Source organism: Gymnoscopelus microlampas (assembly GCF_963454915.1).
Source record: "Gymnoscopelus microlampas genome assembly, chromosome: 11".
Lineage (NCBI taxonomy): Eukaryota > Metazoa > Chordata > Actinopteri > Myctophiformes > Myctophidae > Gymnoscopelus > Gymnoscopelus microlampas.
Window position 1 is genome coordinate 39,327,455 of NC_139948.1, and position 12,259 is coordinate 39,339,713.

At 39.7% G+C, this 12,259-nt stretch overlaps 1 protein-coding gene across 1 annotated transcript; it reads right to left on the reverse strand.

Annotated features, from left to right (window-relative positions):
* Window positions 1-5,611: 5,611 nt before the first annotated feature.
* cenpx (centromere protein X) lies at window positions 5,612-11,385 on the reverse strand. Its single transcript, XM_084071361.1, has 5 exons — window positions 11,345-11,385; window positions 9,231-9,282; window positions 8,635-8,688; window positions 8,020-8,108; window positions 5,612-7,136 (listed from the first exon to the last, which is right to left on the reverse strand). The coding sequence occupies exons 1-5, from the start codon at window positions 11,381-11,383 to the stop codon at window positions 7,122-7,124; spliced, it is 249 nt and encodes an 82-aa protein (XP_083927487.1). The 5' UTR covers window positions 11,384-11,385; the 3' UTR covers window positions 5,612-7,121.
* Between the last annotated feature and the right edge of the window lie 874 nt (window positions 11,386-12,259).

The window sequence follows — 12,259 nt, forward strand, 5'->3', positions numbered from 1 at the left end:
TTAACTCTGAGAGTGTACAAATGAAACCATTATAAGAAGTGGCTAGCTTACTTAAACCGGCACGGAGGATGACACCTGTGTAGAGTTTCACTCATTGCTTCATCTTGTTTTTATGTCCCCTCCTCTGTCACCCGTTAGCCAGGAATTAGAGAATGGAAACTGCCCGCAATCACATCTTTCCAAATGAACTTTGAAAGACTATAAAGCTGTAGTCCACAGAATACAAGGGCCACCATGCAGTGCTGAATTGATTACAGTTGTAACCAAAATGATGTATAAGATACAGTAAATGTTTTTTATGAATGCATTGAATTGTAAAAGTGAAGGTTTTATGTGCCACCTTAGGGCCTTTAAATTTGATGTGGTACATAAACTGCAGTTTTGAATACTATTACCGAATGGGTCCGCCATCAGGAAAACAATTGTTCTGGGTGGACTATGATCACTTGTCACCGACAGAGCACTTAAAAAGTTTGGGCTTGAGAAGAAAGGAACAGGGAGATGACCAAAATGTTGGAAAGGAGAAAGAAGCGGTGTCATTTTCAACTGAAACAGAAAAAAACGGGGGGAACAGTAAGTGGGGAATTAGGGAGTGAAAGCTGACATAATTCCTAATTTACCCTCACGAGGACACTAAAGAATGATGCAGCCGACTCCACCCAAGAGCAACATCATCCCTTCATCACCACTAGAACTGCTAAAGAGCTAAAGTGTTGATTTTATCACATTCTGGAGAATGTTATTGCTGTTCTACGTTCTGTCCCTCGTTTTCCAGCTTAGTGCAGTCAGTTCAAGAAGCCCGGGAAACTAACCGAAAACGGTATTTAAAACCAATAACCGACTTATAAGCAAATAATAAAGGGTTTTTTTTTTTTTACGTAAAAAAACACACTGAGAGCTTGTAGATCAGCTATTTTCACTGTGTCATTACTGGCAGCTCAGCAATACTATAGATAAGGACTAGCTCTGGTCCGTAGCGTTAGAAGGAGTTCTCCTCCTAACGCTATGGACCACAGCGAGTAGGTTTGGTATATAAATATTGGGGCGGGGACAGAATTATTCTTCTTAGTTTGCATTGTCCTGTACAGTGAGTATACAACCAACAACCCTGCTGCTACATGGAGCAAAATGTATTGACTGGCAGGCACACACTGCAAAACTAATGGGTCTTTAACACATTCAGATTTGCACAAATATTCACGATTTTAAGAAAATAGCAGATCTGCAAGCTCATAGTGCGACACTCTATGAGCTTGTAGCTCCTGCTATTTTTTGAATGGCCAAAGAAATCTAAATCTACTTTTCTGGTGCTTAATGGGTTAACATTTTGCCCGCAAGTCATGCTGAGCAGAGTGTAGTGTCACTTTCATAAAAAACATGGTGTTGCTGATTATTTACACTAGTACTACTAACTATGGTCTTCAACAGGGGGTCAGGAGGGGTCCTCAGAGTTACTACAGGGGGTCCGATCTACAAGCTCACAACGCCTCGCGCTGCGAGGGGTTGTGAGCTTGTAGATCTGCTATTTTTGGCAAATAGGTGTAGAGGGAAAAAAGAGAAGACGACGTATACAAAAAATGTTGAATCTGGAACACAATTTTATACGATATAGAGGGGGTCCCTGCTTCATCTCTCTCTCAGCTAGGGGGTCCTTGGCCTGAAAACGTTGAAGACCCCTATACTGTAGCCTTACACCACAATGTACATCAAAGAACAAACAGAGTCAAAATGCACTGTTATAATCACTATGTCAGTGGTTACCAACATTATCTTGTACAGGTGGGTGGGCTGCATGCATTTTCAGAGCATTTATTATTTATTTTAATGATCAATTGATTGTGTTCCAGCTTGGATCAATCAATGTAACTTACATAGTATGTTTGAAGTTCCTTTTTATTGGTATCCCAATGAAAAACTTTTTGAAGTTTTAAAGAAATAATTTTATATTTTTTTGTACATTATATTTTTATATTAAAGGTTATATTATCAATAAAATCTTGTTTTGGCAATTATTTGGGGCCCACTTGCAATATCCTCATGACCCCACCAGTGGGTCCCGGCCCACAGGTTGGGCATCGCTGCACTAAGTCGTTATTAGACCTTACCTGGCGGCCTGTTGTGGAGCACCAGCTGCATCTCCTGTAGGCTCCCTGTAGGTGTAGCTGGATTCTCCATGTAGACTACCTTTAAAAAATTATACATATTATATTATGTTAACTTCTTTTGCCAAGCATTTCTTTTATCAGTGGTGGAAGAAGTACTTTCTTTTTACTTTTTTACTAAAGTATCAATACCGCAATATAGAAATACTCCGTTATAAGTAGAAGCATTGTATTAAAATGTACTTGAGTAAAGGTACTCTTTGTCCCATTTCACAAGTTTTCAAATGCATAAAATGTATAAAAAGCTTTTGAAAATAGCCAATCTACAAGCTCACAACGCAACGCATCGAGCTTGTAGATCTGCCATTTTTAAATAGCCAAAGTATATATGGGGCTGAAGTGATTAATGATTGTTTTGTAATAATAATAATCAAAACCTAATTGTAGTGGAGTAAAAAGTACAATATTTTCCTGCGAGATGTAGTGACGTAGAAGTAAAAGTACTGAAAATTGGAAATACTCCAGTAAAGTAAAAACATCTCAAAAGTGTACTTAAGTACAGTACTGGATTACATGTACTTGGTTACTTTACACCACTGACTTAGTCTAGACCAGTTGTTCTCACTATGGGGTCCGAGGAGGACCCCCAGGGGTCCTTGGAGGGTTTCCATGGGGTTCCCAGCGAAATGTTTAATAGCTAATCACCACCATAATCACATGTACAAGTAATACTAGAGAAGGTACAATGGACATTTTTATCCGCATCTAACTGTGTAACCCATTAAGACCCGAGGCCTACAAATGTCTTCTAAATCGTAACAGTTTTTTTTTAAATATATTTTGAATTAAAAATAAATATGTATAGATATATATAGTAATAGTAATATATATTGCACACATTTCCACGATTTTTCTAAAGCAGGGGTCTTCAACAGGGGGTCCGGGACCCCTAGGGGGTCCTCAGAGCTACTACAGGGGTCCGCCAAATCTTTGTGTGATAGGATTTCGTTTTTTTTACATTAACCACTTGAACCCTAGAATTATTTTTCTGAGGGGAACATTAGCCGAAAATAGAAGATCTACAAGCTCTCAACGCCTCGTAGATCGGCTATTTTTGGCAAAGAGGCTATAGGTGTAGAGGGAAAAAAGAGCAGACTAAGTAAAAAAAAAACTTTAATCTGAAACACAATTTTATACAATATAGAGTAGGGGGTCCCTGCTTCATCTCTCTCTCAGCTAGGGGGTCATTGGCCTGAAAACGTTGAAGACCTCTGTTCTAAAGGGTTCATTCTGAATTAATGACCAAATCATCAAACAATAAATGTGTTCTGAGATTGGGGCCCCTGGGATAAAAATAAATGTGACAAAAGGGTTGAGAATCAATATTCTAATCTAGACTTTATTCCAATGTGCCCCAAACAATAAAACTGTGTTAGAATAGGCTACCTTATGATAACTTATAGCATGGCAAAACATATCTGTTATAACCTCCTCACCTGTTGGCCTGCTGCATCACCTGGCTCTGCTGTCTCAGTCCTGCTGGTACAGGTGGAAAAAGTATTCAAATCTTATTACTTAAGTAAAAGTATCAATACTTCAATGTAGAAATACTCTGTTAAAAGTAAAAGTCCGGAATTAAAAATGTGCATATTGGTAATAATAATTCAAGTATTGGTATCAAAATGTACTTAAAGTACCAAAAGTAGAAAGTACTCATTATACATTTCACAAGGTTTCAAATCTTTTGAAAATAGCTAATCTACAAACATTGTGAGCTTGTAGATCAGCTATTTTCAAATGGCCGACATGTGTAGTGGTATTGAACATTGTTAATACTCAAGTAAAGTAAAAAATACCTCAACCTTTTATTTCAAGTACAGTACTTGAGTAAATGTACTTAGTTACTTTACACCACTACCTGCTGGTACAGATGTTTGCAGTTCCCCTGATTAAAGATGTGAGGTTTGTTTGATAGACAAAGAACACTAGCTTCTTTTATAGACAAAGAACACTAGCTTCTTTTATAGACAAGAACACTAGCTTCTTTTTAAATGATTATAGCCTTGCATACTTGATGTCAATTATTTGTACGAGCTCTTGTTTTATTGGATCTGGTTAATTTGATACTTATTCGTTTTAGCTCTTGCTCATTTGATTTTCCTATTTTGTCTCATCTGTTTAAGAAAGTAGGTAATAAAATTGAACTTTTACCTTTGCGCTATAGGTATACTCTTAGTTGCTTGTTTTAGAAGAGAATGCACTTAAGACTTCTGGTGATTAGTAGTTTCCTTGCCTACCTACGTTGAATGCACTTATTGTAAGTCGCTTTGGATAAAAGCGTCTGCTAAATGACTGTAATGTAAAGACTATCACTGGTGTATAGTGCCGACAGTATAAACGCTGTTCAATAATTATTGAACTAGCGTTAGTTAGCGTGCTGGAACATAATCTCTCAAGACAGATTATGCAAACAGCAGAATCTGTCAGCACCACTGCCCTAAACATGTAGTGTTGTTGTTAGTAGGCCTAGTAAGGAACACAGAAGCACCCGGGAGGAAGTGGACTAAGTAAGGGGAGGAGCCAAACAGAGTTAGTGTTTCTACACAAAAATACAGGTGGTGCCCCAAGAGGTTGTTGATTGACCGTTGGAGATGCTGAGATTCCCGATTGGGTCTTTCTGCTGTCTGACCTACCAGACCTGCCCTCACACTCTGGAGGACGGTAACTATTTAATTAATTTAATGAAATTCCTTGCTATTGCAGGGGAAATGTCCCTACCAACACGAGACATTGTGGCTGAGAAAAAGTACTTCACATGAAGCCTAGTCTATTTGGCAAAAATAGCCGATTTACAAGTTCACAAAGCGCTGCATAGATTTTCAGCGACGACATTTGGTGTAGAGGGAAAAAGAACGGGACCAAGTATAGATAGACCTAGCTCTGGGGGACCCAGGTCAACATAAGTGTATAGGCTTTAAGTGGTTATGTTCTAATATTGCAGTTATTGGAGCAAGGTGTCACATGCATAGTATCTAGGATAGCCGGGTAGCGAGGCTAAGTGCTGGGTGACAGGGAATTGGATGCTGACACTATAAAGAACTAGTATCGGATTATGATCGAATCAATCATATCAATATCTGCCGCAATGATCAGGGCCTTATCCCACGTGCAACATCATCCAAGAGCAGCCAGTGGGACGGAGACAAATCAGCATGTCTCTTGGGAAAAGCCTCTTGCTCCAGAGCTTCTCCAAAGCGTCTGGACTGGCTGTCGACACTCCCTGCCTTTAATGTATGATCAAGAAAAGCTTTAACTCATTACTCTCTTCAACGCCCCTCCCCATTCTTGTCCTAACTGCTTTCGTATGTTTAATAATACTGCCTTCAGATGTAATTTGTTCCACTAAGATGCATAAGGAGAAAAGTTGTACAGTAGTGCACTACTTCTCCATTAAGAGACCTTCCTAGAGCACGTATTTTGGAAAGAAAAAAAGAAAATCCAGAATGTAATCGGTGGGAATGCGTTTTATTACATGAAAAAGAGAATTGATGGGATAACTACAGGTGAAGTTAAGATAACAGAAAAAAGAAAAAAAACACATGGCGTGCGCATTAATTTAATGGCTGTAGCTGAACGCAGACAGAGCTATTTATGTATTCCATGGTCTGTGGGAAAGTATTTGTTATGTGGGAAAGAAATAGCCTATAACAATATACAAACAAAACCACAATTTCAACAGATTGTATATCACCACATTCAAATGTTTATCGTGCTTAATAGTGTAGAGACACTGATAATAGGGGGTGTAAAACAAGGGAAAGAACCGTCCAGTATCAATACAGACATGAGGTCCATGGGCTCCCGCAATCTAGCAATGGTGGGCGTTAGATGTTGCGTTTGTGGCATTTACTCTGTGAGCCAGGATGTAAAAATTGTTATGTGCCGTAGGTTAGAGCTTAACAAGTCATTTGTCTTTCTGCTGTAAGGCAAATGCACCGACTCCTACTGAAAAAAGGTGCCGGGTCAAATTCCAGGTAGCGTGTCCTTTGAGCACCTGGCCGAGCCTGGACTTCTACCTCACCCCAAGTTGCTTCCAGCTGCACGTACGTGAGCGACAGTTGTAAGCACAGTGACTCACCCCCGTCGGCAACACAAACAAATAAGTGTGAGGTGTTGTGCAGCTATGCTGACTCAGAGTGAAGACACGCTGCCTTCTCCAACACACCGCTGGTGGAAAACCATCAAGAGGCTGCCGGGGCAAGAAAGCCCCACATTATACCCACCCCCTCGCATCTCCAACTTCCCCTTCTGCTGTGATGAAAGGGAGAGAAAGCACCTCCGTACTAGTCGCCTCGCTGTTTATTTACCTTCAGAATTACACCCTACTCTTCTTGGGCCATGTTCCAATATGTTTTGTTATGCTTCCTTTCAAACAGAATGTCTACGCGTGTGGTCTCTCTCCGCGGCCATGTTTGGCTAAACACGCGCTCGCGCACGCACACTCCATTCAACTTTCCCCCCCTGTACCAGAGGTCCTCACTGCACCCCACCTCCCTCACCCCACCTCCCCCACCTCTAACTAAACATCGCAGGACAGCAAAAGGGAACTTCAAAGTGGCCGGAGGGGGTACTCCTTCTTTTCCTGGCACTTGTCATCATCTAAGGGACTGGCTGCTCCCCTTATTACTCTAATTGCTTCCAACTGCTCCAGGAGGCTTTGATGAGGGGCGCCGGAGAGCATGCTGGAAGCACCTGTTGTTGCAGAGAGGAGCACAGGTGGGCCTTATAGCTGGAGACATGAAGTGTTGAGGACAACACTGCTGCTTTTTTTCTTTTTTTCTTTAAAACCAAACGTCAGAAATTAATAAAATGACTCAGAAATGTTAAGCCCCGACATTTATGTTATAGTCTTCAGATACACAGCGAGCTAAATGCGCAAAACATAAGTACAGACAACAGGAAAACTGAATGAGATCCTACTGCAGGCGGCACTCTGGCTCCATCTTGTGGCAAGTTGTTCTAGAAATCCAGCAACTAGGAGGGGAAAAGACAAAGAATAAACTAAATAAATCACATTTACAGTAAATCAAAAGGCTGTTCTGGGTAATGGTGTATGTGTGTAGACAATACAGTAGGGCATACTGTATTGCCATACAGTATGGCCTACTTGGTCAAAAGGCTGTTAAATCACAACATTAGTAAGTAATTCTACATTTTAAATTATTATGTTTTGCAATAGCTTGAAAATGAAAAGGGGGATATTTCAAGAAACCGTTCTGGGTTTAATTTCAAATGTCAATTAACAGGATGTTCACATTTTATCAATAAGTGTGGCTTCTACTGCAGTCTGTGTGCTACAAACCCATGATCCTAACCAGATTCTCAGGTTCTACAAGGTTGGAAGGATTAGTCAACATTTACATACACATAATGATAATTGATAGTATTGGAGGTGAGCTAGTGCCACCTTCACTGACAACCATGAACATGTTTGTTTCTATTCACTAACTCACTATAGGCTGAAAATAATCCAAAGATTCTTAATAACTAGGTTCTAAGACTACATGCAGCGAGCTTGTAGAAGCTAAATTTGCCAAAATGGGCACAAAAATAAAAATGGCAAAACATAAATATACAAACATTTATTTTAATAAAATGGTATTTGTAAAACTATATTTTCTTCTTTAAAATCTTGAACATTTTGTTTTCATTGTGATACCGATAAATAGAAGTATACTAGGCTAGTTCCACTGATCCAATAAAATAAGCATGCTCTGAAAATGCACGTGACCCCTCCATCTGACCTATCGGCCGCCGTGTTAAGTGGTCAGCTGGGTGGGTGAAATGTAACGTTTTCAAGATTTTTAAGTGGGCCCTGATCCAGAAAGGGTTGGGAACCACTGCGCTATATACACACCAGCTGGGGTAGGATCTTCTCAAAGTGCTCTATGTCCACCACGTCACAATCCTCCTCGTCAGCTTGTTTCAGGGATCTCTCTGCAAGCTCTGAAAATTAACAGGCAGCAGACTAGTAAGGGTTTAATCCATTCAATCCGGGAACGTATCAGTGTCATTTTAGAGTTTAGCTATAGCCATTATTTTATACTTTGGCTATTCAAAAAAAGCTTTGAATATATATTTTTTCATCCGTTTTGGAACTTTGGAAATCAGCTAGAACAGTCAAGTAAGTTCCAAAAATTACATCACTTACTGTCAGCCGTTAAAACCAGGAAAAGACAATACTTATGCAGAACAGTCTGTATAATTCTGAGGTATAATTCTGAGATGTAATTGAATGTACTACGTGAATACATTGTAAAACATGTTATAAACGTAAAATGGTGTCTTATAAACCCATGAGGGTTGGGCACTTTGTGTGCAGGACACAGAAATAAAATGATCTATCTATCTATCTATCTAGCTACATCATATTACAAGATCCCAGACGATATCACGCATACACAGTATAATATCAATATATTGCCCAGTCCTACAATAGAGACTATATGAAGTCATAGGAAATGAGTATTACCTTCAATAAAAATCTTCAGCATCACTGCCATGAGTTTTGTAGCATCGCTACTGACTGTAAAAGAGTGATTTGTGCAGTCATTAGAATCAAAGATAGCTCTGCAACACGGTCACGTTTTGTTACGCCTGATTTATACTTTGGTGTATGATGGCGGTGCAATTTAGACAATTTACAAGCTCACAACGTGTAGCATCAAGCGGGGTGGGGCGGCAGTGGCTCAGGGGTGGCTCAGGGGTAGAGTGGCCGGGTAGAGTGAACTGGAATAAGGATCCCAGTTCGATCCCGGGCTCCCCCAGAGTTAGTGTCGAAGTGTCCTTGAGCAAGACATTGAACCCCTAATTGCTCCCGATGAGCAGGTTTGTGCTTTGCATGGTTTCCTCCGCCATCGGTGTGTGAATGTGTGTGTGAATGAAATGCACAATCTATGTAAAGCACTTTGGATAAAAGCGCTATATAAATGCACCACTTACCATTTATTTTTACCAAGCAACGTCGTGAGCTTGTGGATCTGCTGTTTTGGCAGGTAACACCAGCGCACGAACAGCAAAGTATAAATGAGGCTTAAGTAATTTGTATCAAAGTAGTACCCAACTCACGTTTAGTTTTCTCTTCCTTGAAGAAACTCGAGAGGAGTTTACTCACTGTTTCCTAAAAGTGAACAGAATACATATCAGAACAGGCTGCACAATGCAAATACATTTCAGTTAATAACCATTTAAAACTACTACTACTACTACTACTAAGAAATGTATACGAAATGTATACTAAGAAATGTATAAAAGATTCCATTTTTATTTAGAAAAATAAAAGAATGAAGTTATGTTGTAATTTGCATACAGAAAAATGTGCTATAGAAAAACTTTAAAAAATAAAATAAAAAAAAGAATACCTACCTAAAAACACGTATAGGGAATGGGCGTAGGGCGGAGACTTCCCCAGAATTACATAGTTCCGGTCGCCATTTTGGAGTCTTTTTACTCAAGTACTGCACTTAAGTACAATATTGAGGTACTTTTACTTTACTGGAGTATTTCCAATTTCAATACATTTCCTTTTACTCCACTACATCTCAGAGGCAAATATTGTTTTAACTCCACTTTTACGCCACTGCAATTATATGAAAACTTTAGTTAGTAGTTACTTTGTAGATTTGAATTATTATATACAAAACATACATTAACCATTTCAGCCCTATTTAAACTTTGGGTTAAACAATGCCTCAATGCGAGGCATTGTGAGCTTGTAGATCTGCTATTTTCAAAAGATTTTTATACATTTCATGCATTTGAAAACTATTTTTTACTTTTGGCTCTTTATATTTTGATGACAATACTTTTGTACTTTTACTCAAGTAAATTTTTAATACAGGATTTTTTTCTTGTATTTCTACATTGATGCTTTTACTTAAGTAAAACAATTTAGTACTTTTTCCACCACTGCAGCTGCGTACAGAATTGTAACACATCCGTGGCCATGGGGTAAGCACTGAAATCTGAACCTTTATTAGCTCCGACGGAACCTCTCCCTCCGCTGTATAGCTCCGAGATGAGGTTCCTCGTTAGTTACTGCCGTCTGTTTTCGAAATGGTCGCACGTCTTCCACTTTACATGTTTCTTACCCCTTTCTGCATATCGTATCCAAAAAGTAAAGCATTTCCGCCACTCTCTCAGATGTTTTAAGTTTTAACGCGCCATAAAAGCTATCCAACGGGTTGAAGAAAGTATTTAATTTGCCTCGGTTTTCATCCGGTTACATGTTTTTTAAGACATTGCGCAAGAGTTGCGCCCGTAGAGATAACATTACTGGTTACCCTACTGGTCAAATGTTGAATTGCATCTTCTAATGCAAAATATTATGGAACTGGATGAAAACCGAGGCAAATTAAATACTTTCTTCAACCCGTTGGATAGCTTTTATGGCGCGTTAAAACTTAAAACATCTGAGAGAGTGGCGGAAATGCTTTACTTTTTGGATACGATGTGCAGAAAGGGGTAAGAAACATGTAAAGTGGAAGACGTGCGACCATTTCGAAAACAGACGGCAGTAACTAACGAGGGACCTCATCTCGGAGCTATACAGCGTACAGCGGAGGGAGAGGTTCCGTAGGGGCTAAACCTTTATGTACATGTATGTACGGGCTAAAGAGGGAGAAAGTGTAAACACCAGGTTGAAGTTCATCCATGACCGTCATCGGGGCTAGTCTTCACACGACTTTTATTTTCAATAGACCCCTTAACAGACGACGTCACGTCACACTGATAAGAACCAGTATGCGCGCAACCAGTTTGCGCGCAATGAAACCCATTCTGTCATGTCTCGCTAAGACGCGCCTCACTAGCCAACACACAAGAGGGGGTCGGGGTGGTAACAGTCTTCCACGCCGACATCTCGCCACTCCGACTAGTTAACCGTTGGGGTCATAGTCATAGATATATATAAGAAAGGCGGTGTGCTGAAACCAGCGCACCCCAAAAACAACAGGTTGGGAATTGATTGCGTGAAACAATCACCTGTGCGTCCAGTCTCAATGTTAGTAAACAAATAATTGGTCTCAAATGAACTGATCCACAAGCTAATAGGGCGTTGCAATACGAGTGGTGCGCGAAGTCAGACAGACACTCCAGAGGCTTCCACACTAGGCACTCATCATAAACATTCTGGTCATATACATAATTATCGTGAAAACGTAGCTTTTTGTTGTCTATCCTACCTTCTTGAACTCAACAACAGGGTCCTCTCTTTCCGCCATGATGTTTCACACTACCGGGAGATACGCGCTCTCCGTTACGATTGGTCCTGACAGGCTCGACGTCATGACGTAAACGTACCGCCCCCGAGACTCAAAAAAACTGTAAATAATATATATGATGGATACAGGATAGGTGGGCACTATAGACATCTGGGCACCTCGATGTAAAATCAATCTGTAGCAATTGTAGAAATATTAAACCTTAATTGTCGAATGTTTAAGCATGTTCTAATCGTGTATACTGTACTTTACCTAAAAACGTTTTCCTTTTTTTTTTTTTTTACATTTTGGAAAAAATTGCCAATTTTACATCGAGGTGCTCAGATGTCCCTAGTGCCTGTTACCTTCATGGATATACTATATGCTACTAAAACAAGGCCTACTTCTACTTTTTTATACAATAATGTTTGGGGCCAATTCTTTCAGCCTTTGACAGTGATAGTATAGTACAAGCTACTATACAGCTATAGTACAAATAACTATTAGGCCTACTACTATACTACTACTACAAATGCTACTAATTTTTAATATCATTATTTTTATGCCATTCTTTCAGCCTTTATTTGACAGTGATGGTAGAGAGAAACGGGAAATGTGGAGAGAGTATGGGAATCATGACATACAGCCAATGGCCCAGCTGGCTGGGCCATTGTACAATGCACAACATTGTTGTGTACAAAGTAGAGCCGCATTGCTCATTACCAGGGAACTATAGCTTGAGACAAGCCTTTTAATGCAGTATCCTCCCTGTGTTCATTTTGACAGCTAATTTTGATTTAGTTTAGTCATAGTCTTTTGAATAAAATGTCAAAATTTAGTTTTAGTCATATTTTAGTCAACACCCCAGCACAACCAAACATAAAATCTCCACTAGTC